Raw genomic sequence first — 27,913 nt, 5'->3', positions numbered from 1 at the left:
TAAATATTTTTCTTCAGGTGTAATGAATCTAGAATATATGAGTGTTTCACTTTTTGAATTAAATGACATTTTTCCACGATGCTAAACATTTTTGAGATGCACCTGTACCGAGCATGGCAGGTTACCCCACAGACCGAGCACACACAGAAATGATGTCACTGCACTGAGAACATGCATTACACCGCATTGTTTAACAGTCTAACAGGGACTACACTCTGCTCTCTCTACCAGTGTAACAGGGATAAACTCTGTTCTCTCTCTCCCAGTCGAACAGGGATAAACGCTGCTCTCTCTCTCTCTCCCAGTGTAACAGGGACTAAACTCTGCTCTCTCTACCAGTGTAACAGGGATAAACTCTGCTCTCTCTACCAGTGTAACAGGGATAAACTCTGCTCTCTCTACCAGTGTAACAGGGATAAACTCTGCTCTCTCTCCCAGTGTAACAGGGATAAACTCTGCTCTCTCTCCCAGTGTAACAGGGATAAACTCTGCTCTCTCTACCAGTGTAACAGGGATAAACTCTGCTCTCTCTACCAGTGTAACAGGGATAAACTCTGCTCTCTCTACCAGTGTAACAGGGATAAACTCTGCTCTCTCTACCAGTGTAACAGGGACTAAACTCTGCTCTCTCTACCAGTGTAACAGGGATAAACTCTGTTCTCTCTCTCCCAGTCGAACAGGGATAAACTCTGTCCTGTCCTCCCAGTCAGGGTGGTTGTCCCTACCAGCATAACAGCATAATGAGAGCAACAGATTAATGACAAAACCAGATTGAGGGGATATTGATAATGGCAAGGACAAGTAATTGAGACACATTAAATCAGATACGGTGGTTAGCCTAAAAGGCAAATTCATTAAAATATTTAATTTTATTCTTTTTTTCCACCAGTTTCAGTAGACTGTTGACATTTCAGTAGAAATCAATGTTTCCATAATTGCAGTTTAAAACAAAATTCTATTACTGTAAGATTTCAAAGAATGCTCCTAAAATTAAATATTACGTCATTCTTAAATATAAAAAGGCAAACTACAGCCTTCTTTGAAAAATCAAGAAAACTGCTGTAGCTCAGTCATAATTGTGTCAGTCACACACAGACAGGTTTCCCCTTTAAATAAACCATTAAATGTAACCTTTGATATACAAGCACTCCTTGTGACTACAGATTCATAAGTTCATTTCATTCAAGTATTCTCAGTTCTAAAATCAATTCATATCCAATTTTAACAAGTAAATCTTAGGTTTATGAAAATGCTACTGTACAAGTGCATTGGAGATTCCTCAGAACATAAAAACTACTGCAATTATCTACTTTTCATTTACAATTTCTATAACAGGCCCCCATCTTGTGCACGAGACACAACGAGGTTCAAGTTTTACCTCAGTAGTTATTAAATATAAAATGGAGACAGCATATTTATGTGATTTATACAACAATAGTCAGTAGAACAAGAATAACAACATCTACCTTTTGACTATCATTTCCACAATTAATTGGATTGTATTTATTCACTCAAAAACAACAAGCAAACCCTCCTTGAACCAAGGTATTCCAGATGGCATCCACCTAAAATGGGGAGAGACATGCATGTTAAAGAGGCATTGGACACATACATGCGCACACGTGTATTGATAAGAGTGTGAACGCAGTGAACAGGTGATCAGACACGGACCTCAGGGAGACGCGATGCAGCTGGAGCACTTGTAGAGCTTTGGGTCGTGTGTGCGGATGTGACACTGAACGTTCCGCTGGCGGAAAAACGTCTTACTGCACAGCTGGAGAGGAACAGCGACAGGTTACTCTCACACGCTCTCACACGCTCTCACGCGCTCTCACACGCTCTCACACGCTCTCACACGCTCTCACACGCTCTCACACGCTCTCACACGCTCTCACACGCTCTCACACGCTCTCACACGCTCTCACACGCTCTCACACGCTCTCTCACACGCTCTCTCACACGCTCTCTCACACGCTCTCACACACGCTCTCTCACACACGCTCTCTCACACACGCTCTCTCACACACGCTCTCTCACACACGCTCTCTCACACACGCTCTCTCACACACGCTCTCTCACACACGCTCTCTCACACACGCTCTCTCACACACGCTCTCTCACACACGCTCTCTCACACACGCTCTCTCACACACGCTCTCTCACACGCTCTCTCACACGCTCTCACACACGCTCTCTCACACACGCTCTCTCACACACGCTCTCTCACACACGCTCTCTCACACACAGCTGGAGAGGAACAGCGACAGGTTACTCTCACGCGCTCTCACACGCTCTCACGCGCTCTCGCGCTCTCTCGCGCTCTCTCACGCTCTCACACGCTCTCACACGCTCTCTCACGCTCTCACGCGCTCTCACGCTCTCTCACGCTCTCACACGCTCTCACACGCTCTCACACGCTCTCACACACGCTCTCTCGCGCTCTCACACGCTCTCACACGCTCTCACACGCTCTCACACGCTCTCACACGCTCTCTCACGCTCTCACACTGACGCACGCTCACACACTGACGCACGCTCACACACTGACGCACGCTCACACACTGACGCACGCTCACACACTGACGCACATTGGCACACACTAACACACAAAACCCCAAACACGTAAGGAACACTAAGCCACTGAATTACCCGGCCCCAGATGGCAAATGACCAGAAAGACTCCACTTTCAACTGCAATTCTGCACAATTACCAGCTTTCCAATCTGCCTTTTGGACATGGGCAGGCATACCAAATGCCTGGTCGGAAAGAAAGCCATCTTACTCCGTAAAGACACTGCATTCAACCCTAATGGTCACCAGTAACAGTCACTGGGCTTGGAGGGCAGCGCACCGGAGGAGTGGATGCAGCAGAGGGACAGGAAGCGAGGGAAGGAGACAGGAAGTGAGGGAAGGAGACTGGAAGCGAGGGAAGGAGGAAGTGAGGGAAGGAGACCGGAAGCGAGGGAAGGAGACAGGAAGCGAGGGAAGGAGACAGGAAGCGAGGGAAGGAGACAGGAAGCGAGGGAAGGAGACAGGAAGCGAGGGAAGGAGACAGGAAGCGAGGGAAGGAGACAGGAAGCGAGGGAAGGAGACAGGAAGTGAGGGAAGGAGACAGGAAGCGAGGGAAGGAGACAGGAAGCGAGGGAAGGAGACGGGAAGCAGGGGAGGAAGCGAGGGAGAGGAGGCACGTACAGGGCAGGGCCAGTGTTTCCCCTCGATGTGGCGGATGCGGTGCATGATCAGGGCGTCGCAGCTGCGGTAGGCAGCTTGGCACTGCAGGCAGGTGTGTGACGGGACAGGGGTGTGGCTCCTCCGCTCCCTCAGCCGCTTCATGCGCGCCAGGCGCACGGACTCCAGGGCCGCCGACCGCTGCAACGAGGGCGCCGCGCACGCATTCTGCACAGACAGGGAACAGGTCACTGCAGCGAGCCGATACGCACACGCACGCAACTTCAGTTAGACCGCAACCGTGAATAAGCCCACAGCACGAAGCGTACACATGAATACACCGAGGTAAAACAAGTTAAAAAACGATGAAAATAAAGAAAAAATGATACGTGGGCAAGGTTCAGGGGGTTGTGGTTATGGAGGTTATATACGGTCGGAGAGCATCGGAACCTTTGCACCTTAAAAGTAATTTGCTGCATGCTGCTGGGGAATTAGAGCCAGCATCAAGCCTTCAGATCGCCAGCGTTCAGAACCACAGGCCAGCGTTCAGAACCACAGGCCAGCGTTCAGAACCACAGGCCAGCGTTCAGAACCACAGGCCAGCGTTCAGAACCACAGGCCAGTGATCAAAGCAATCTTACATCTTATTTTCTCTGCGGCGCACGTCAAACCAGAAGTCTGATACTGAATGAGGAATTTCTTCCACTTTGACAAAGTGAGTAAGGCTTCAGATTAGATGCCCGTTGCTGCGTAAGTGGTTTCACAGTCAGGACTGCGAGCGGGCAGAATGGCAACATACAGGTGACACAGGCCACCATTTTAGTTACAAAGTGCCAGCGAGGGAACGTGGCATGTCGCCTCAGTTCATTCTTTGGGCAGAACCCTGCAATGAGCCAATCAAAAAGATAAACAATCAATCAGGGATTATGGCCCAAGAAGCTGGAGGCATTTGTAGAATATAAAAAAAATCACTAGCTCTCCTGTAGTATTGTGTGCCACGTAGAGTATAAAATCACTAGCGTCCCTGTATTGCTGAGAGGCTAACAGGGTGTGAATACTGTAGTATTGGCCTGTAGGATGTAGAATGTGCAGTTTGACGGAGGCTGTATTCTTTCATAATGCACAGTATGGCAGAACAGCATACCTTTGGTCGTTGTCCCGTCTGCTTTGCCTTGTGGGCCTTGAGCAGGGCGGGTCGAGTGAGGCCCCCCGTGGCCCCTCTGTCCATCAGCCTGCGGTGCACCGCCCTGTTCTTCAGCAGGGGGGCCGGGGGCCCTTTAGCACGCGGCTGCGTCCTGTCGGGGCCGGGGCCGGGGCGGGCGTGGCGGGGGGAGCAGCGGGTCCTGGCGACCCCGGAGCGGCCCCCGAGGAGCCCCGCCCCCTGCCACGCGGCCACGCCCGCCTCCTCCTGCTTCACGCTCACGCCGGGCCGGCCGAGGGGGAACAGGAAGCCCGGGTCCAGCAGCTTCAGCGGCGGCTTGCTCTGCCGCTGGCGGCGGCCCGTGGGCAGGGGGGCGGGGGTCACGGAGGCGTCCGCCGGCTCCTCTTTGATGGAGGTGAGCAGGGTGAGCACGGGGGCGGGGCTCTCGCCGCGTCGGGGCCGGCCCCGGGGCCGCACCCCGCTCGGGGCCCCTGGGACGCAGGGGGGCGGGTTTTTACGCGGGCGGCCCCGGGGACGGGGGTTGGCGCTGAGTGTCGGCGGGGGCAGGGTCCAGATCGGGGGGGCGTCAGGCTCCTGCTTCACCCGCAGGGACCTCCTGCTGACCGGGGGGGCCACGCTGGGGACGGGGGTCCACGGAGGGGCGGTCCTGCCCCGGGCCGAACGCCTGAGCTCCCTGCGCTCCAGACCCCCACCGCCGCCCCACGCCCCGCCCAGACCCATCATCATGTCCTCCATGCTGATGGGGTCAGGGGGCTCCGTCTTTATCAGGACCTGCGGGGGCTCCGTCTTTATCAGGACCTGCGGGGGCTCCGTCTTTATCAGGACCTGCGGGGGCTCCGTCTTTATCAGGACCTGCGGGGGCTCCGTCTTTATCAGGGCCTGCAGGAGCGCGGTACTGACGGGGGCGGGGGCGTTAGGGAGGGCCGGGGCGCGCGGTTTGCGCGGGACGGTGAGGGCGTAGCTGCTCACCTTGGGCTTCCGCAGACGCTTCTTCTGCCGCCAGCCGATCAGCTCCTCGGGGCGGGGCAGCAGGCTGCGCCTCTGCAGGCCCAGCGTGCTCAGCAGCCTGTACTTCTCCAGCGCGCGCGGGCTCTGGCCCTCCTCCTCGCTCTGCTCCGCGCCCGGCTCCGGCCAGCCCAGCCTCTGCCTGCAGGGCGTGGCGCAGGCCAGCAGGGGGCCCTGCGGAGCGCCGGCGGGCGGCTGGAGCAGCGGCGTGCCCCCGGGGAGGTTCTGGGTGGGCGTTTTCGCCTTGCTGGACGGGGACTTGAAGTCCAGCAGCTTCAGCCGGCAGACGGGGCTGCCGGGGGCGTGGCTGTCCCTGCCGCGCCCGCCGGGGGCGTCTCTGGACGGATCGAAGGCGGGCGTGAGGAGGTCCTCCCGGCTCTCAACTGCATCCCGCCCCCCCAAACTCCACCCCCGCTTCCTCTTGGCGTGCAGGGCCCCGGCCCTGCTGGTGTCCGCGGGACGGGCGTGCCCCTGGAGGGCTCCTGCGTGCCCCTGGAGGGCTCCCGCGCCGGGTTTGGGGGCCGCCCCGCCCCGCTCGCTCTGCAGGGCCCTGCAGGCCTCCACGGCCGGCCACATGCGGAAGTGCTGGGCCAGGGCAGAGACCTCCGCCAGGTCCGCCGCGCTCAGGGACAGCGTGGAGGTGTAGGAGAACTCCAGCAGGGGCAGGACGCTCTCCTCCCGGAAACCTGCGGCAAACACACACGCATCACCCAGGGTTAACACGCACCGCTCCATTTTCAGTTCAGTGTGCGCATTAAAGTTCATTCAGGGATCAGAGAGGCTGAATTCAATGATCGACAGTCAGAGGCCAATAAAGATACCTCTGAACGGACAAATACTGGTAAACAGCATACACACGGGTGAAATAATACAGACACATTGCATAGAAGAGCCAACAATTATCATGAAAAACTGTTCGAATATTGTCAAGTCCACAAACCAAAGAAAATTAAACAGAGGGAGAGGGGAGAGTAAGTAAAACAGGCAGGACAGAGGTACCAGTGAGGTCTACGTTGGGCTGTCCCTCAGAGTCCATCTCGGTGAAGATCTCCTGGAAGTATTCGCTGACTGCCGCCAGGACCGCGCGGTGGGCGGGGAAGGAGCGGCTGCCCGTCTTCAGAGTGATGTCACAGAAGAGCCCCGCCTCCTGCTGGCAGCTCAGCTGGCGGAGCACGGCGTTGCCATGGGACGCCAGCGTCCTGGAGATGCGGGGTTCTCCTCGGACCTGCCGAGAGAAGCAGGACCGTCTCATCACTACAGCCCGCAGTTTCGGCAGGAACCTGCATGTACACCGCGCTCCAGACCTCACACACAGCCACGCCTCTGACTCACCTCTTCCCTCCTCTGCTGGGCCTGGCACTGCGGACAGCCCGACACATACTCCCGGATGTGGAAATACATCCCTGAAATAAACAGGCAGCTTTTCAATGGCAGAATGGGAAACGACTCAAATCACAAATATTTTTGAACATTCTCCAGACTTTGGAAGAGCGGACTACTGCAGGGTAGTTGTACATCACAACACAGAAATAGCACACTGCTACCTAAAGATTTGCATCAGTGCATTTATCATTTTAGGTCTATTCATTTGATGGTTTGTATGTACAGATTGGAAGCACAATTTCATTTTGAAGGGAGAACACTGCTTTGAACCGTTGACCATTTTGTGTTGGTTTGCAGTTTTGTGAGACGAGGTATAGTTTCTGAAAATGTGTGTGAACAATCAAGCAAAACTGAAATATGAGCAGCAGTGCCAGAGCTGGCTAAGAACAGTCTCAGTCATAATAATGCAACAACACTAAAGCATCAGTGCAACTATGATAACCAACACCAAGAATACAAATACTACATCCAAAACTTCCCCCAAGAAGATTAACTAAAAAACATTAAAATATAACCTAAACCGTAAAATGACTATAACCACAACTAGTAAAAAGCACACAGGAGCACAACAGGGTGGGGAGGGGGCCAATGATCTGCAGAGGTGGGTCTTCAATCTTTGTGGAAATATGACCAGTGATTCTGCTGTCCTGTCTGCTACGGGAAGCTTTGCTTCACCATTGTGGAGCCGGTGTAGTCAGGCAATGCGACGCTGGGAAGTCACCGCGCAAGGAGGGGAGAACCAGACACCTGGACGTTATCTGACTGGAGTGCGTTTGGAAGATTGATTGGAGGCATGGCTCTTCCAGTCTTTTTAAACTGGTTGCCAGCTGCAAGTGGCTACGAGTGAAGAGAGACCAGAGGGCCCATCCATGCCATCTCAATAGAGCCACCCAGCAGCCCTCAATGAGATATTTCTCCCATCACTCCAGCTTCACGGTAATGGCCTGCCATATTCGCATTTACAACACTGTAGCATGGAGATTAGCTGGGCTTGGTATTCAGAGGTTTGCACGAAGCATAAAAGCAATTTCAGACAACAACGTAGCTATGTCTATATTAAATGCATTGCCATCTCGGCATCTCGGCACCTACCTTCCCACCAGTAGTTATCCGCCACGGTTCTATAGGTGTCATCCAAAGTGTGGTGTCGCTTCCCTGGCGGCTCTTCATGGAAAGCGGCGATCGTGCTGCGTTGTCGATTCCTGTCCAACACTTCCCTGTACCTGATGTATCCCCTTTCCAACTTTTTTCTGTACAAAACTCCGTCTATTATTTCAAAGTAGGGTGACGAGACGACCGCCTTGATCGACTTGCTACCACCCTTCGCGGTGTCCAGGATACCATCTACAATGAGTTCCTGATTTCTGCCGAACAATTGCTTGTTGCCAAACGTGTCATCATTAACATAATGCGTTTCGTAGGCGCAATCGCCGGCCATTTTCTTTGGTTTTCCTGTTTACAGAGGTTCCCAATTTGTTTTCCCTTCCTTCTTCCTAGCCAGTAGCAAGCTAGCTATATGTGTAGAGACGTCGACCTCCTGTTCCACCCAACACAGCACTTTAAATCTGTTTGAGGTGCTGAATCCGCGTTTTTCGTGAAGCAACTTTCCCAGTGGCCCAATTTAGTCTGACAGTGGTCCCGAACGAGATTCAACTTCTACCCAATTTGCAAGCATTAAAATGTTGCCGACTGACACTTAACTAGCTAATCTTATAACGTTACGAGACTTGTGCAAACCGAGTAGGCTAGCTACGTGCATTCCACAGCAGGAAACAGGAGAAACTCGCTACCCTGATAACAACATTTAAAACCCAGTGGTGGTTGAAAAACAATGTGTAATCAAATAACAAGCAACAACTACCAATAATTAAACACGCAAAAGTGCCTACAACTTAGACAATCAAATGTAATTTCCAGGGCAATTCAGGCAAATATCGTGTTAACTAATTTACGAGCCAAACGCATCCACTAGCTAGCTAGGCATCGAAAACACAACCCATCTGTTCAAAATATAGCCCTGAGTAACGTTAACGTTACTTAGCTAGCTAAAATATTATCTTATAATCGAACATAATGCCCATAAATACATCGCTATGTCAACTAAAGTTGCAACTTGATAGAAAATGTGAAACTGTAAGTTAGCCAACTCACAGAATTAATTATTTTGAATTGTACTCGACTGAAAAATAACTTTATTCAAAACATAGCTAACTACTTCAAAATAACTGATCTAAGTATTTGTAGCGATATAAGTTAGATCATTATTGAATTATATAGCTAGCTAGCTAATTTACAAAACCAAGATGCAAATGATCATTCCAACCAGGACACAGTATGCTATGCCGGTCCATCAGCCGCTAAGATCAAGCAACTAGTTTTGCTAGCGACTTTACCTGAGTCAAAACAATGTGTTAGCTTCACCAAGCAAAACACGGAGGATTGATTTAATACATCAGTAACACATAGGAATACTAACATAACCCGTCTTCCGAGCTCCCTTTCTAGTTAGGCTTACCTCTCATCTAACTTGATTTATATGTAGGCTAGCTCACAATTTGCTACATGATGTAGCCGGCTAGCAAACGGAGAGCGCAATCCACGAGACAGCTTCGCAGAATGAGCCAAAAACAAATAGACACAATAACTTCAACGACATCGATCTGATCAGCACCCAGCTCCGTACTATTTTCTCCTTTTGCTCAGTCATATGATAAATTGTCCAATTCTTTAACTCCTCGCCTTGCCCTGGTTACCACATGACAACCTAACTTCTTTCAACATCCACAACTTCCCCTCTTCAGTCAATGCCTACTAGCTACTACCACGCACGTTTAAGAATTTCCCATCCTAGACAATGTGATTGGACAAAAGACTTGCCACTCAATTCTTGTGGTTTATTTTCATCTATTATTTTTTCTTTTTCAAGATAGGTTGGTAACATCGGCGTTGTTTTTGTCAGTGCGCGCTGGGAAGTTGATATAGTTTAAGTGAAATAAAATGCAAGTAAGATATCAGTTTCTTAAATGTAGAGAACGCAGTTTTTAAATATAGGTTGAATCAGGGACATAACTGAGGACATTATTTAGCACACCGCGAAAAATTAAGAGAATTAAAATCTTATTTTATGACTTTTTGTTTTAAATTACAACAAACAAAAATGTTTAAAATTATTTTGCTTGACAAGTGAAATTGTCTTATCCCATTGGCAAATCTTGAAATTAGTAATTGAAACTCTTTAGTAAAAAAAACCCCCAAAACCCCCCCCCCCAAAAACCCCAAAAACAACAAACAGCAAATAATAATAAACATATGACTATTAATCTCCCAAACATAAGCCTAAAATACTTCTGAAGATTAACTTATATCTATGCTGAAATAGTTGGAATATACTACTGTTTGGAAAACACAAACCTTCAAACACATACCAAGACCCCCCTTTTCTCCCCTGTAGCTTGTTCAGATTACATGGGGCAGTATTATTTTTGTGATAAATATGCACGTATATGTGTTTAAGCAAGTGCATGCCTGTGTGCACATGGATTGCGTATGTGCATGACTGAATGCATGCACACGTGTGTCTGTGGCGGAGGGGATGCTACGTACATACATGGTGCATGTAGTGCCGTGTGCGTATGGGGTTATGCGTGTATTAGTAGGAGTTGATATGACTGTTTGCATCTTATTTACGTTACCATTCTAGGTATAAATGGCTTCCCATTCACATCAAAACAAATAGTTAAAAATAAGATTTTTAATCTTTTATTTTAATCAATTATTTATTGAAATTTTTTTTATTTCTTTTATCAAGGGCAAGCATCAGAAACCATTTAAACAAATAGTTAAGCAACTCAAATATATGTCTCAAACCCCAAACCCCAATAATGAAATAATACACAACCTCAAAATATGATATGGTATGTGTGGGTACTAAACTAGCAGGGTCTCTGCAAACATAGGCTCCTGTTCCCCAGAGAATATCCAGAAAATAAACACTCCAGTTTATTCATGATTATCAGACCTTACCCACCTTCATAAAACATCCCAGAAGACAGAGAACTTCCAAAGGACAGGTTTGCAATCCAAACCCACCTGCAGCTTTTCATGTCTAGAAAGCTGCTTACCACACCCCTTACCAAGCAAAAATGAAGTCCATAAGTATTTGGACAGCGGTGCAGTTTCTGTTCTTTTGGCTCTGTCCTCCAGCACATTGCATTTTAAATTAAACAATGAATATGAGGCTAAAATTCTGACTATCGCCGTTAATGTGAGGGTGTTTACGTCTATATTGGGTGATCCGTGTACAAACTTTTTTTTCTTTTTTTTTACATTTCATCCTCTCATTTCAAGGGACCAAAAGCAATTGGACAGTTAGCATCTCAGCTGTTTCTGTCAGGTGTATTCAATGACCTTACTAAAGGTATAAGGAATCTTTCAGAGTCTTGATTCTAGGCTTTTAATTGCATTTGGAGTCTGTCATTAGCATTTGTCCATATGAGGACACATGATACAGTTCTTAACATTTTAAAGCAAGATTACTTTTTATAAAAAAGTTTTAGTTTCAAAATAATAATTGATGAGTCTTTCAATTCTCGCTTTTGGAATTTCCCCCCCATTCCTCCTGGCAGAACACCTCTAGTCTTGTTGCACGTACGGCATGTTTGAGATCTCTCCACATATTTTAAATAATAAAAGTCTGGGGACTGTGGTGGCCATTCCAAAACCTTCATCTGTCTTTGCTGGAGGGACTTCATGCTTGATTTTGAGATATGCTTGGGATCATTGTCTTGATGGAATGCCCAACTTCTCTTCAACTTCAAAATCTGGACTGACCTTCGAACATTAGCTTCTAGAATTTCTTAATATTTGGTGGAATCCATCCTTCCTTCCACTTGCACAATATTTCCTGTGCCCCCAGCTGCCACACAACCCCAAAGCATAACGGATCCACCTCCATGCTTTACAATCGGCAAGATGTTTTTTTGCTTGATTTTTTCCTCATCCTTCATCCTTTTTTCTCCAAAACATACCTTCTTTTGTGGTGGCCAAAAAGTTCAATTTTGGTTTTGTCAGTCCAAAACACATTGTACCAAAAGGCTTCAGGCTTGTCAATGTATTCTTTTGCATACTTCAGATTTATTTATAACTTATTTTTGTGTTGAGGTCGTCCTTTCCATGTAGATTTGTTTTTGTTTCAAGTATGTTTCATTGTTATCCTGTGAACAGCTAGACCTGTGTTTGCTACTCTTTTTTGCAGCTCTTTTGCAGTGATGTGTGGGTTCTTCTGAGCATTTCTCACCATGTCTCGGGCCATTCTATCCGAACATTTTCAGGCCTTTCAACACTTCCAGACCTTGCTTTGACTTCAACTGTTCCATCTATCTTACATGTTCTAATAATGTTTCTGACAGTGGAAATGGGCAGTTTGAAACATTGAGAGTTTTGGAAACTTCTCCTTCTTGGTGGAAATGAACCATTTTCATTCTGACATCCTTGAACTGTTGAGGAACCCATGGTTATTAACACCAGACAGAACAGCAACTACAGTTGGATACTTTAGAAGGCACGGAGTTACTTCAGAATTATATTCATTGAAGCCCCAATGAGTAAATCAGATGAGTGCAGGGCCTTAGTAATCATCTTTTTAAAAAGTAACAAAAAAAAAATCCAAAAGGGTTCCCACTCTTCCCACTTTTGTACAGGGCCCTTTTCCTTTTATTTATTGATAAACAGTAAAAATTAAAATAAAAAGCAATTTTGCATTAACATTTACAGTTCAGGTTTACTTCTGTTCATTAAGATATTAATTGTAAAATGCTTATTGACCAGGAATGCCCACATTTTTGCATATGATTGTACATACAAACAAACTATAATATCCCACAACACCATGCGTCTCAGATGGAGGGATTCTTTGGTTCTTGGGCAGTTCCTTTCAGCCTCCACACTTTGCTACAAGTCAATCATAGTCTCATCTGTCCACAAGACCTTTTTACAGCAGGCTCTTTTAGGTACTTCCCTAACCAGCTGTACCTGGGTATCCTGTTCTTGCGGCTAAATTGTGGTTCTGCAGTGTAGCCTCTGTAGTTCTGTTAATGAGGGCTGCAGACAGTAGTCACTGACACATCCACAAATGCCCCCTGAAGAGTGTTTCTGAGCAGTTGTCCAGGTGTTTGGTGATTTTGCTTCATTATGGCAAGAATTCTTCATCCAACTTGAGAGGTTTTCCTTGGCCTATCAGGTCCGTCGCAATTACTGAGATCATCAGTGCTTTTTTTCTTTGTAATGATGTTCCAAACAATTTTTTTGGTAACCATATTGTTTGGGGTGGCACGGATGGTGCAGTGGGTAGCACTGCCGCCTCACAGCAAGGAGGTCCTGGGTTTGAATCCCCGTCGGCTGGGGCCTCTCTGTGCGGAGTTTGCAAGTTCTCCCCGTGTCTGCGTGGGTTTCCTCCGGGTACTCCGGTTTCCTCCCACAGTCCAAAGACATGCAGGTTAGGCTGATTGGAGAGTCTAAATTGCCCATAGGTGTGAGGGTATGAGTGTGTGAGTGAATGGTGTGTGCGCCCTGCGATGGACTGGCGACCTGTCTGGGGTGTGTTCCTGCCTTCCGCCCAGTGTATGCTGGGATAGGCTCCAGCCCCCCTGCGACCCTGTTCAGGATAAGCGGGTTAAGATAATGGTTGGATGGATGGATATTGTTTGGCATATGTCTCTGACCGTTTTTTCTCAGACTCATAATGGCTTCCTTGACTGTCTTTCACACAACTCTGTCAAAGGCAGTCAAAAGCCTAGAATCAAGACTAGATACTGAAAGATTTCTTATACATGCACAATGGAAGTGATTGAATACATCTGAATCAAAAACAGCTGTCCAATTACTTTTATTCCCCTTAATGGAAAGGGAAGGATGGTGTATTAGAAGGGATGCAATTCATACACGGATCACCTGATATAACTGTAAATACCCTCAAATTAACCCTAATATTATGTCCAGATTTTATGACCGCTTTTATGATTGGTGTCAAATTGATTCATCCATAAATATATTGTATATTTTTATTGTTGTATATTTACATAGCTACAGAGGGTAAAAATAGCCCCACATTATTATGCAGTTATTGTTTTATATTAAGTTAACATAGCATGATGTTTGTTGCAGGTTTACCATTTAATCTAAGCCCACCAAATTAGAAAAATCATACAGTATCAATATGAAAAAAGGTTAACTGGTTCTTAAGAGATAACATGAAGGTTAAAGGTGACAGTCTACAATTTATCCTCATATTCATTCTTTCATTTCAAATCCAATGTGCTGGAGTAGAGCCAAAAGAACAGAAATTTTACCACTGTCCAAATACTTACACACTGCCAGCACCTTTAATTCTAACCATACGGGTCGATCACAGTGCCTACGAACACTTAATTTAAAATCACAGTATCTAGCGTGGTTGGGGCAGTGACTGCCGGTTTAACAGTTCAAAAGTTTCATTTCGAAGTTCTGTACTTTGTTTCATTCACACCACATTCAGTACATGCACACCAGCAGACCAGAGTGGAGTAACATTTGTTAAATTCATGTGGATCTGATGATCTAAGATGCAAATGACATTATTTTGTGAACAGGCCTCATTTACTTTAAAATGCAGTGTTAATATTCAGTTTTGATTTTTGTTTAAACTTATAAACATAGTGCGGATTCCAAAGTTTCCAGAAGTTTTGAACAGTAATAGTCTTGGTTGCATATTTGAAAGCAAACGGCTGCATAAGCATAAACAAGAAGACGGGAGACTTCAGGGTAGCACAGGGCAGGAGCTTCACGGCTGGGTGTTGGATTTCATGCCTCTGCTGCATTCAGTCAGGGGGAATCCAGTTTTGGTTCCCTGTACCGCTTTACCCAGCATGCCTAGCACTCACCCACAAATACACACATTAGCTAATGCAAAGCAGCCAGGTGCATGCCGGTTCTCTGGTGATCTCACCACAGGGAAAGTAAAAGATGCGTAATGGGGGGTATTTTGCAAACCATGATTTAGGACTATTGCTAAGTAAAATGGGCTAAGTAAAATGGGCCGTTCCACTCAATTACTCAGCCCAAGCAGTGTGCATGTCATGACAGTTGGGTCTGTTGTTTTTCTATTACACTACTACAGCTACCATTAAAGCATATATCAAATATCACTACGACTAATAACAGGTTACTGATGTCGTACTGCTATTTCCTTGAACACAACTGTTGTATGTTATCCATGCAGCTACAGGGCTGTATCACTTAAACCCCTTTTTGTGGACGCTGGCTTTTATGGGACGATCGAGCATCTCAATATGCCGGGATGTCATATGCTGTCAAAGAAGGGATGCTCACGACTGCTGTCTGTCCTGGTCCCACGGTGGTGGAATGACCTCCCGCTGGATGTCAGAACAGCAGAGTCTCTGACCTCCTTCAAGCGCAGACTGAAGACCCATCTCTTCAGGCTACACCTTTCCCTCCCCAACTCACCACCATGATTAGCCTTAGACTGTAATGGCACTTAGGTATAGATATTGTTACTTGTATAGGTATTGGTTTTTTTTGGCTGTTGTATTGTTGCTGCCAACTGTGGTATGCTAGTTTGAAAGTTGATTGTACTCTTCAAGGGTTCTGATTTTCTGTATGTTTACACTAGGACTCGGAACTGTACTGTCCTCTCAGGTCCTCTTTGCACTTGTTCTTGTGTTTGATCTGCACTTTGTTGTACGTCGCTCTGGATAAGAGCGTATGCTAAATGCCATGTAATGTAATGTAATGTAATGTAATGGATGCCCCAGAGATCTCATGTCCATCCCCTTACTTCATTTATTCCCTTTACATGCCTGGTCTGAGTACTAGAACGCCAGGACACGTTTCCTTTTCATTTCATGGCCTTTTATTCCTTCAGAGTGGAGAAAACAAAGAAAACTAGCCAAGCTCCGATCCCTTGGCCAATGTTAAAAAGACAGGTTCCTAGGAGATCTTAGCATACATCTATAGCAGCCACCAATGTTTACAGAAATATACCGTGGGGCCAATTAAGTCGTTTAACAAGGGGAAATCTATGAGCCGTTAGTGAATCAGATCAAGTCGATATGCTCAGAATTCTAAATTCCATAAACCTAGGCCAAAGCCTCCTGGTACGTTTACGGAATTTCGAGCTTATCGACCGCTGAGTATGCTTCATAGTAGGTGTCCTCGTATTTGAGGTAATACTGTGTGCAGCGTTGCTGTCATCTTCAGAGAATTCTACCAAGATATATTGCGAAGCCGGTAACCGTCCCATCCCTAGTCCATGGATGGCATGCGAAAGCCAGAAATGGAAGGGTTTCTACAGATTCCGCTAATCGTGAGCTTCTGCTGCAGTCTGCTGCGTGAAAGAAGCAGACTGGTAACACCATGCATGTTGGAGAACTGCCATCCACAATCTCTCAGTGGTGGGGTTCAAAGCATGAGGTGGGAACTGGGGAAGCTCATCCTTACACCGGGCTTACAACTTAAACCAAAGCATCTTGAACACTGAGACACATTAAGACCAGACAATTATTTATACAGTGATATATTTACTAGTATCTCAATTCCTTTAACAGAGTTTTAAAATAGAAAGTGGAGAGATGTCTAAATGGATAAGTTGCATTAAAAAATATGTATTGGGAAACTCCTCCTTGCTACAATCAGCAAATACAAATACACAAACACAGTGAATGAAGAGTGACTGTTCAACAAGCCTCATTCTGATTGGAGGGGAACACAGAGGAATGCTTAGTGGCTTCAGTCCAGCGATGCAAAATATTGTGGGTAAAACTGTCCCAATCTGAAGTATTACATTGTATTAGGCCTTTTAAAACACGGCAACCAACCACCACAATTGCATATGTCCCGTGTGACACTCAATATACCCACAGGAGGATACACACACACACACACACCACACACACACACACACACCACACACACCACACACACCACACACACCACACATACCACACATACCACACATACCACACACACCACACATACCACACATACCACACATACCACACATACCACACATACCACACATACCACACATACCACACATACACAGTCCCTGTGTAACAGGTGGAAGAGCTTTGAGCGGCAGCGCTTGAAGGGGTCAGTGATGACATCAGTCAGTCAGTACCGGGAGCGTCAGGGGCCCTGGGGAAGCTCAGTGGTGCTGGGTGGGGCCCCAGGGGTGGTGCTGGGTGGGGCCCCAGGGGCGGTGCTGGGCGGGGCCCCGGGGGCGGTGCTGGAGAGGGGTTCATCATTCTTGGAGCGCTTGGGCTCTGGGGGTTTGCACATGGGGTCGCTGGGCGGGGACGGCCTCTCTGGGACAGGACAGAGTGTACCCCAAATTAGACATAATACACACACAATACATGCACACACAAATTACACAATAGGGTTTGACAGTACAGCTTATTTGCAATACTGTCTTCTACAGTATCATTGGTTTTCATTCAGTGAATATTAAAAATTGTACATTGCAACAGTATGATAAAGAATTTGTGATGTAAACTGTAGGTGCAATGTCAGTTTTGAATGAAAACTGTGCAGAGGTTTGTATAAACCTAAGGTAAAACCCCAGAGCTTTTAAATGATTCAGGAATATCTGGAGGTGTGGCTGGGCAAAATGATTATCAAATCATCAGTCTAAGCATAATAAGGATGGTCTTTCTTTTCTGTGATTATGTAATGTGCATTTGTCAATCACACAGAAGCTTCAAGGGCTTGCTGCAGAGTGAATGTAATTTTATCAACACCCAATAGATAAGTTTTAGTTTTGTTTTATTTAACCTGGAAGCATTTCACTTGCCAACTGAATTCTGGATGTTTCCTACTGCATGAGGTATGATGGGGAAAAACGGAAAATGTACAAAAAAAACGGATACACTGTATGGTTAAAATGATTGTATTATTGTTATTGCGCTTAAGAATAAAATAAATTGTCAACATGGTGTATTGTCCAGCCCTACCTGGAGGCAGGCTCATATTTTTCATGTAATTAATTTGATTTAAAAAAATAATAATAATTGGTTGAATATTTTGTATAGTATGTGCAGGTCATACATTATCCCAGGAGGCCTGTAGTGTAGTGGTTAAGGTACAAGACTGAGACCCGCAAGGTTGATAGTTCGATCCCCAGTGCAGCCACAATAAGATCCGCACAGCCGTTGGGCCCTTGAGCAAGGCCCTTAACCCTGCGTTGCTCCAAGAGAGGACTGTCTTCTGCTTAGTCTAAATCAACTCCAAGTCTCTTTGGATAAAAGCGTCAGCCAAATGACATGTAATGTAAAATCCCTTGTGTTGTCTTCATATTGTGCATGCACCCCAGGTCAACGAGCCACTCTCGCTAGATCTCCCGTGATAAAGCCTTTTCATTGAATTTAAAACCCCAGATCAATATTTTCCCTCAGACTTTGTACCCTGATGGCGTAGCACTGCCGTTCTTTACTCCGGCAAACACCCTGGAGGGCTGCTCCAGACTCCTGCTGCCTGAGGCAGACTCTACTCACCGTGTTTGGCTTTCTCTGAGGGGGAGGGACTAACGAAGGTCTGGGAGGAGGCCTGAGGCACCGGAGTCAGAGAGATCCGCCTGCACACACAGAGCAGCCAATCACATCACAGCACAGTCCAACAGCACAGGCCAGGCCAATCAAACGACATCACCGCACAGGCCAGGCCAATCAAACGACATCACCGCACAGGCCAGGCCAATCAAACTAAATCATAGCACAGCCCAGTCAGACTACAGCGCACAGGCAATCATTGTAGATGGGGTTCAACATACAATGACTGGTATACCGGCTGTTTGCTATTGTGTTGTGGTTTATTTATTCATTTATTTATTTTTAAAGGAAATACCATATCTGCATGCCCTAGTTGTTATCCTGTTATTCACACAGAACAGTACTAACCAATTCAATTCATACAAAAAAAATGACTAACAGGCTGTCTATTGTTGTTAAATAATGGATTAGGGATTATGGAGAGGAGTGGCTGTTTGGGGAACAGTGGGGGGCGGGCTACCAATCAGTCACAAACAATGACAAGAAACTGAAAATGAAAAAAAAAAAAAAAAAAAACTTTTACAAAGACTGAAAAAAAAAAAAAAACCCAAAAACTCTTCCACAGCTTCATCTGTTTCTATCAGATCTCAGTCTGCTAGCAATGTGCTTCGTACCTCAGTTTGAGAATAAATTTTAGTTGCGTCCATTTAAAACACGACAGAAATGAGCAGAACAGAAACAGGGAGAAGCGTCAACCCCATTACAAACACAGATGGCTGTGCTGTTCTCACACCACGTTCACGCCCTGGAAAACACCGCGTCTATTCGCGTCTGCCAGTACCCTACTGCCCCGACTACGTGATGTAAACACTTAGGTGTTTATTTCCATTCAAAATACCAACAACTTAACCTCCAGTGGAAAATACCACCGCACTAGCATTATCTAGAGCATAGGCTGGATTCATGTGGGTCGATTCATGAATGTCTTCAACATTAAAGTGTCCCATTGGTTGGCACCACATTGGGGTATGTTACCCTCAGACTGACTTTACATTTACCACTATGGCACGCACTGTTTGCAATCTTCTTCCAACGGAGCCATATGGTATTATTGTGCGTTAATGTTAACCTTTACATTAGCACTGAGCTTTGCATGTTTAGACAGGTGTTAGCACAGTGCTAAGTGTAAACCAGTAAGAACATATAAAGAACAGTGCCAAGTGCTTTAGATGTTAATGCTGGTTTTAGCCTTAGCGCTGTGCCTTAACATGTTTAGACAAGCGTTGCCTCAGTGCTGTGCTTTAACATGTTCACAATGGTTTTAGCCTTAGCGCTATGCTTTAACATGTTTACACAGGCTTTAGCCTTAGCGCTGTGCTTTACATGTTCATAGAGTAAAATGTGAATACCTGGGCGTGGGCCCCTTGGCCGTGCTGGGGGTCCGTAGGCCGGGGGACCCCGCTTTGGGGGCGCTGGCCGCTTTGGGGGCGCTGGTTTTGCTCCAGGCCTCCAGCGTGTTGAGCATGATCCTGCGGCCCTGGGGCTTGGCCTGGCTGGGCTGGCTGGCCCGCTCCCCTGAGGTGGGGGTGGTGGCGGTGGAGGTCTTGCTGGAAAGAGGGGTGGAGGGGGCATCGCAAGCCGCCTCTCCCGCCGTGCCGACCTTTGACCCCGCCGCGGGGCTGGCGTCTGAGTTCCGGGGTACAGGGGAGGCGGTCCTGCCGCCGGCCGCCTTCTTGCCTTTCTTCTCGGGGACAGACGAAGGGGTGAGCGTCTGCAGAACGGGGCGCTGTTTGAGGGGGGTCCCCAGCTCCCCCGGAGAGAAGGACAGGAAGGAGCAGTAGCCATCGGTGGAGGACACCGCCAGGAAAGAGCCGTCCCGAGACCTGGCGAAGGACAGAGGTCATACAGGGATCCCACACACAAACCTGAAACCCAACTCCTAATCCCCAACAGTAATTGGTGGAGAAAGCACAGTTTTTCTGCACAGTACTGGAGGTGAGGATGAGGTCGCTGAGGGTGAGGTAGTAGGTGTTCAAGCAGACTCACCAGGTGAGGGTGAGGTAGTAGGTGTTCAGGCAGACTCACCAGGTGAGGGTGTGGTAGTAGGTGTTCAGACAGACTCACCAGGTGAGGTCGCTGAGGGTGTGGTAGTGGATGTTGGAGACGTAGCCGAAAGGAAGGCTCTGCTGGGTGTCGTACAGGAAGATGGAGTCCTCAGATGCCACAGCGAACACCAGGCGATAGGGGAGCTGCAGGGTGTTGGGCAGGGGCTGTGTGGTACCATCTACCCCACAGGGAGAGAGAATGACCATGAGAAAACTAACTACCAACCAAGCAGGAACACACCTGATTCTACTAATCAGGGTTCTTAGCAAAGACTAATGGTGGATTAGTAGAACCAGGTGGGACTGCTCGGTTGGAACAAAAACCTGCACCCACACCGAACTGAGCACAGGCCCTTTCCAGATAAGAACTGAGCAGGTCCTTCCCCTGCTGTAGAAGGAGCAGGAGACCCCTCTTACCGTCAGCCTTGTGGGTCCGGAGCTCAAAGTAGACGGGGCAGCAGCGCACGGCGAGCGTGGCCTTCGCGGGGCAGGGCAAGTGAGCTACGGGCCTGGAACACACACAGACTGGGCTGACCGCACCACCGCCACACCGCGCCCTCCCATTACCCACTCTAACACCCTGCCAATCACACAGCTCACCCCCGCCCGTCAATCAAGCTCAACCCCCGCACACCGACAGCTCTTACCTCTTCAGGTTTTTCCTGGAGAAGATGTAGGTGGTGTTAGTCACGTTCTCCCCCGCCTCCACACACCCAGCTTAAAGAGGAAAGAGCAGAGAGCAGAGAGCATGTCACACTGACACACACTTCTTATAAAATAAGAAACAGAAACACACAGCACAAGGATCTAACGAAATAGGCTTTTAACCGGCAAGGGAGAGAGCGAAAAGAGTGCCAGGGGCATTACACGTGCATTACGGATGTGCCGCAGGGGCATTACAGCCGTGTTAAATGCGTTACATTACAGATGCAGTTCTGGTGAGTTAGTGGGCATTACTGGGGACTACCAAATATAGGTGCAAGTGCATGACGGGTCGGACGCTACCTGGCACCAGCAGGAAGGAGCCGTCAGGGGTGAAGGTGAGCCGGCGGAAGAAAGACCGCATGCTGTCATCGTGGAACATTCTGTAGTTCTTCACCTGCCAATCACACAAAATAACTCAAATACTGCCACAGACCCCCTCTCAAAGTCAGGTGAAGTCAACAAAACAATAAAATATGCTGCATAACAATATTTCTAAAAAAAAGTACTGAAAACCAGCAAAGAGATTCTCTGCAATACATCAGAATGCGAATCATTTCTGTTACAGAACAGCCTACCATTACCAGTGCGTATAATGCGTGTGATTATGAGAAGAGGAAGAAAGAAATCACACTCATACCAAGAAAGAAGGTCATGACGAAGTATTAAAGGATTAAAAGTCCCTTTTACATGAGGACTCTGCTCAGCTGAGCTTTCCACAGGGCACAGGTACAGGTTTAGCGGTTCAGGGATTAGCATTTTAGAGTAGCCTCTTTACAGAGCCATCACCAGACCAGGGCTCTGCATCTTAATCCTATCCAGTGTCCCAGAGCTCAGAAAGACAGCTCAATTCAGTATCAATTCAAAAAACATTTTGTCAGTATATCCCCCATAGACACTGCCTCCGAGATGATTGACAGAAAAAACAGGACATGACAAATGTGACGAGACTAAGCCCAGACTCCCCAAAACACAGCAAGTGCGGGAGGGGAAAAAACACCCAGTGACAAGGAAAATAAAAACTCCCTGGGGGGGGGGGGGGGGGGGGAATAAGATCTCAGGATGTTGGATGCTGGATATAGAGGGGGAATCGATCCACTGGCCAGAGCACTGACAGAGGCAGCATTTAAAGATAAGGATTTATGATTTTTTACACCCCTGCACGCACGCACTCACACACTCACACACTCACCTCCCCCTCCGCCGCTGATCCCGAGGTCATTTTACAGACGTTGTAGGCCTTCTTCCTGGTTTGAGCACTGTACACCCGCATCACTCTGTGTGTGACACACACACACACACACACACACACACACACACACACACACACACACACACACACACACACACACACACACACACACACACACACAGACAGACACAGACAGACACAGACACATAGGTGAGAAGCTCACTACATCTAAAAACACAGATAAAATCAGATGCACAGGGGCTGCAGGGTGGCTGAGGTTAAGGCAGTGTTCTCCTGCATGGATGGGTCCTGTGACCGGCGATGGTCATTAAAGTGCAGAGCACAGAGCAGTTCAGTTGAAGTGTAAATTGGAGGGGGAAAGGAAGGGGCATAATAATTGTAATTTAGCTGATGTTTTTATCCAAAGCGACTCCCAGCTGATTACACTAAGCAGGGAACAATATCCCCTGGAACAATGTGGGGTTAATGGCCCAACAACTATGCAAGGCTTGCTCTAAAATTTCCCTCGGGATGAATAAAGTATCTCTCCATCCATCTCTAGCTTGAGCCACCAACCTTCCGGGTCCCAGTCATGCACCGTAGCCACTAGACTAAAGGCCTATATACGTTATATTAAACACAAGTAATGTGACTCGTGTATTTGTGGAGTGTGTGGCTGTAATCCTGCGTCACACACCTGTCACAGCTGAGTGTGGAAATGTAATGTCCCAGGGGATCCCAGCTCACACCCTGCACGTAACTCTTATGGTCGTTAAAAATGCACATCTTCTGTCCTGCAAACACAACACAGGATATTCACACCTACAGCATGCAATAATCACATTAGAATAAGCCAAATACATGCCAACGTGATATTCTCACATTTCCATATTTACCATTTACCATATTTTCGTTTTAGGTTATAAATATTATTTTAATAGATAATATATATAATAGATTTTACATGTATGCACCTTTCTCTTGTGCCTTTTGACTGTCTGAAGTTTTCTTTTTTTACAAAGATGACCTCGGGTACAGATGCTGCCCCACACAGCGCAGAAATAGGTTTGGTTTTTACCCTTTGTGATGTCCCACATGATGGCGGTGTTATCCACGGATCCTGACACCATGAAGTTCCCATCACTGGCCCAGGAGATGTCATACACATCCTCAATGTGACCCCTGCAAAACATACCCCATCAGCCCAGGCCGCGCGTACACATCTCCCATCAGCCCCGGCTGCACGCATACATCTCCCATCAGCCCCGGCTGCGCACACACATCTCCCATCAGCCCCAGCTCCACACACATCTCCCATCAGCCCCGGCCGCACGTACACATCTCCATTAGCCCAGGCCGCGCGTACACATCTCCCATCAGCCCCGGCTGCACGCATACATCTCCCATCAGCCCCGGCTGCACGCATACATTTTCCCATCAGCCCCGGCTGCGCGCATACATCTCCCATCAGCCCCGGCTGCGCGTACACATCTCTCATCAGCCCCGGCTGCACACACCTCCCATCAGCCCCGGCTGCGCACATGAATTGAACAGGGGGAGGAGAGGAGGGGAACAGGGGGAAGGAGGGGGAAGAGCAGGGGGAGGAGAGGAGGGGAAAAGGGGGAAGGAGAGGAGGAGAAAGGGGGAAGGAGAGGAGGGGAAAAGGGGAAAGGAGAGGAGGAGAAAGGGGGAAGGAGAGGAGGAGAAAGGGGGGGAAGAAGGAGAGGGAAGAGCGGGGCTCACCGCAGGGTCTTCACCACGATCCAGCTCTCCTTGTTGAGCTGAGCGTCCTCATCCTCCTGGAAGGCAGCCGGCTCCTTACAGTCATTCAGCTTCCACAGCAAGATGGCAGCGTCTGCAGGCACACACACACACAGGGCTCTGTGTACTAACAACCACACAAACACACACACACACACACACACACAGGGCTCTGTGTACTAACAACTGCACACACACAGGGCTCTCTCTCGCTCACTCTCGCTCACTCTCGCTCACTCTCGCTCACTCTCGCTCACTCTCGCTCACTCTCGCTCACTCTCGCTCACTCTCGCTCACTCACACACGGCTCTGTATGCCATTAACCACACACACACACACACACACACACACACACACACACACACACACACACACACACACACACACACACACAGGGTTCTGTATACTAATAGCCACACACACTCTCAGTGCACTGTATACCAATACACACACACACACACACACACACACACACCTCAAAGTAGAAAAACATCCATTCCTTAGAGGTTTCTCTGTGTTGTGATCATTTGAGACGCAATGATCCCAGCAAAGAGAAAGGATCCTCTAAAGGCAAAATGTTCTCTTTTACTGGAGACACCTTCATCTCTTCATTGCCGGGGTGACAGCGCTGAGTGACAGCTCCCGTCTGAGACAGGACCCAGAAGCAGTCTGAGATACCAGCGGGATTCTCACCATCTCCGCCGGACGCCAGCAGCTCAGAGCTGGGGGAGAATCGCACCACGTTCACAGCCTTGGTGTGCCGAGCCAGGTTGGACAGGAACTCCACGGTCGCTTTGCCATCTGGCCCCATTCCCACCTTCCACATCTGCACAGAAACACAGCACACCTAGAATCACACCTACTGTAGAGCACAGCCAAGAATATCACCTATGTTGTATGTAGTTAGTTGGTTAGCTACCTAGATAGCACAGTTTAGCAGTACTCGGACATACGCAAACTCCACAGTGCATTACCAGCAATGTTAGCATCAAAATGAGATAAATCCAACATTTACGAAGCATTAATTGGATTGAATTCAATGTGGCTTCATCAGTTAGCAATAATTTAGTATGTTGCACACAAAGCTTGCTAGCTAGTCGGGCTTTTTAGCTACCACCATAATTCACAGACTACCAAGGCTAATAAGGAGAGGCGGAGAGTCCAGGGCTCAGAAAGCAACAATTAAAATGTGCCCTCTCGTCCATTCAACTTATACCACAATGAGAGAAAGAAGCATTCATTTGCCTGACTGATGTCTAATTAAGAGCCATTAACATTATACATTCAGGGATTGAAAATACGGCTGGAACAAATACCAGCATACAAATGGAGGACCGAACTTGAGAACCACTGCAGTTAGCGGTCGATACATCACTGGCACCTGAACTGGAAATAGCACCTGAACTGGAAAACTGGCAGAATTCGCAGTTACGCCGGCAGTGCCGAGAGGCGGATCGGCAGGCGAAGGGGGTGGGAAACTCACCCGCACAGTGGAGTCCACACCAGCGGTAGCAAGCCGGTGGATCTTGCCCTCACACTGCTGCTGGAAGTCCATGCTGTACACCGGCTCCTTGTTGTGCCATGCGATCTCACAGGTAACCACCTTCATCCTGACGAACGGTAAACCCCCTACAGAGCCCAACATTTAATTAGCATTACGAACTTCATAAATCCACATATCAAATCTCTTAAATATTAAACGCAATTACACCTTCATAATCACCTGCCATAATCACAATGTCTCGCATATCCATGCACGCATTAAATGTGCAAAACAATTAACAAAATAAAAACCCCAGACAACTCATAATAAAGCTATTGTATTGGTCACCTCAGTGTTGGGTTGGAATGTAGCTCGCACTAGTACTAGCTAGGCACAGAATAATTGCTCACACAATGCAAACTTGCATGCCATCGACGAAAGGCTACCTTTGCACAAGGAGGCCAACAACTGTAAACACTAGCTAGCTTACCAGACGCACAAATCCTCCTGTCAGCTCTCACACCGACTTAGCCAGGTAGGTAGCAATTATATCACTTTTATACATATTGAGCCAGCTCGTTATCCTGCGACCTAACGCAGACTTTTAGTAAGGTAAGTTATCACATAAGTTAACTTGGACGAACAATTACCTTCTATGTTGTTATCAAGCTAGCCACCGTACAGCTAACCAGTTAAAGTAGCTGCCTTCCCGAACTCAACTGACTTAGCTAACGTGAGTCGGATACGGTTAGCTAACTTGCTACATACCAAAGGTTAACGGTAACCACTACATCAGACATGAATTATCCTGGTCCCTAAACGAGGAAAGACTAGATCAGTGTATGGTTAGCTTTTTAACATTTGCAACGTTAACTGACTAACATTAGGCTAGCTAACATTGCACGCGATTTAACTAAGCTACAATTTGCTTTTTAAAACCGATACAAGCCCATAGGACATATGTCAGGTTAACTATTGCGAGCACCCAAAATATAACGTTACTTACGAAAATATAGACGAGGTTGGTGCAATATTAAGAAACCTGGCGATGAACGGACTGATTTGAATGGTTCTGGTGTTTGTCTCTTCCCGCGCTGATTTGCAGGCAGGGGGAAGTCATCAGTCGTTTCTTTCGTACATTTCCGGTTTGTTTCCGAGCTCAGGCGAAAGCAAAATATCAACCAGGGATCAACCCTCTGCATCAACACTGAAAAGGTGACGTTTCTCGTTTGAGAAAGTGGATGATTACGGTTTGTATGGTACACTCTGGAAACACGAATTATCGCGCGTCGTTATGATTTCCCTCCTTCAATAAGGATAGATTTTAAAGATTGTTCTGCATACAGTATAAACAGTCGTCTAAACTCATTATTTACAAATAATCATAGTCACTCCCTGTTCGGGCAACAGGCTGTGGAAGTGTAATTTCTATTAAAAAAACCTCTATATTCGTAATTCACCAATAATAAGTACTGCATTCATCTTTTATTTTTTACTTTCAGATGCATCTCTATATGTTTCTGTGTCAAAAAAGGTGAAGTAGGGTAAAGGGGAGCCTGTAGTCTTATCACAATAAGAACACTGTCAATTATTGAATTACCGAGGTTCAACCAGAGCCAAGGCATTATTGCTCATACAATCACATTATAATCTTCTAGCAAATCACTTTAACCAGCGCCAAGGCATAATCGCTCATCAAACTATAGTCTAATAGAAGATACTGATGTAAGCCAATGGGAGGAGATGAGTTTAAGTATCACAGCAGCAGAAAACAGGATAAAAAGGAGGTTCATTCTGAGCTTTTCCTGAGTGTTTGGGGACTCTGAGAAACTGTTTGTATGTATTGTTCAGCCCAGATTCCTGTATGTTACTCTTGAGGTCATATACAATAAACCCAATTTCATCAGACTCTGTTCCAGTTTGGTCTATTTTCAGAAGAGAACCCCCCCCCCCCCCAGGCTGTCTGACTCTGACTGGGGTATCGTTTTCTACCACAAGGCCTTAGATAGAGACTTCCTTAGGCTCCCAGGTGAGGTGTGCAGCAGAGATTTATGAAAGGCTTCAGAATGGGGCAGGGGAGGGCGGGCTCAGGCCAACTTTTCAGGTTCAGATTCTAGAGTTCCAGTTTTGTGCGTCTTATTTCCACAACATTCCTTGACAGGTTAGCCTACTGTTTCATATCAACAGCACAAAGGCCACCAAGAAATGGAAATACCGTATTAAAAATCTAACTGGCAGCTGTTCTTATGCAGAGTGACGTACGCATATTACATGAAAATCCATGTATACAGCTGGACGTTTACAAGTTTCTTTTTCAAGGGAACAACCATCTGTGCCCCACCTAGGAATTAGAAGTTGCAACTTCAGTGATAATGGAGTCCCGTTTCCAGTTGTAAAAGCTGTTTTTGTATA

At 47.1% G+C, this 27,913-nt stretch overlaps 2 protein-coding genes across 3 annotated transcripts; both read right to left on the bottom strand.

The window, feature by feature from the left end:
* Positions 1–850: 850 nt before the first annotated feature.
* Positions 851–9,520, bottom strand: LOC133116201 (proline-rich protein 36-like). 2 transcript variants are annotated; one of them, XM_061225520.1, is made up of 8 exons: positions 7,811–9,520; positions 6,668–6,738; positions 6,335–6,560; positions 5,183–6,021; positions 4,313–5,128; positions 3,193–3,396; positions 1,672–1,774; positions 851–1,565 (listed from the first exon to the last, which is right to left on the bottom strand). In XM_061225520.1, the coding sequence occupies exons 1-7, from the start codon at positions 8,154–8,156 to the stop codon at positions 1,673–1,675; spliced, it is 2,604 nt and encodes an 867-aa protein (XP_061081504.1). In that variant the 5' UTR covers positions 8,157–9,520; the 3' UTR covers positions 851–1,565; position 1,672. The 2 variants fall into 2 exon arrangements, with proteins under 2 accessions (XP_061081504.1, XP_061081503.1); XM_061225519.1 differs by having other exon boundaries at positions 4,313–6,021.
* Positions 9,521–16,270: 6,750 nt separating this feature from the next.
* chaf1b (chromatin assembly factor 1, subunit B) lies at positions 16,271–26,651 on the bottom strand. The gene is made up of 14 exons (XM_061226641.1): positions 26,508–26,651; positions 25,502–25,647; positions 24,712–24,844; positions 24,001–24,112; positions 23,336–23,439; positions 22,955–23,051; positions 22,258–22,342; positions 21,369–21,462; positions 21,011–21,080; positions 20,781–20,872; positions 20,383–20,542; positions 19,668–20,141; positions 18,265–18,344; positions 16,271–17,076 (listed from the first exon to the last, which is right to left on the bottom strand). The coding sequence occupies exons 2-14, from the start codon at positions 25,625–25,627 to the stop codon at positions 16,898–16,900; spliced, it is 1,806 nt and encodes a 601-aa protein (XP_061082625.1). The 5' UTR covers positions 25,628–25,647; positions 26,508–26,651; the 3' UTR covers positions 16,271–16,897.
* Positions 26,652–27,913: the final 1,262 nt, after the last annotated feature.

This window comes from Conger conger, chromosome 17 (genome assembly GCF_963514075.1).
Source record: "Conger conger chromosome 17, fConCon1.1, whole genome shotgun sequence".
Taxonomy (NCBI): Eukaryota; Metazoa; Chordata; class Actinopteri; order Anguilliformes; family Congridae; genus Conger; species Conger conger.
This window is presented reverse-complemented; position numbering and strand designations above follow the sequence as displayed.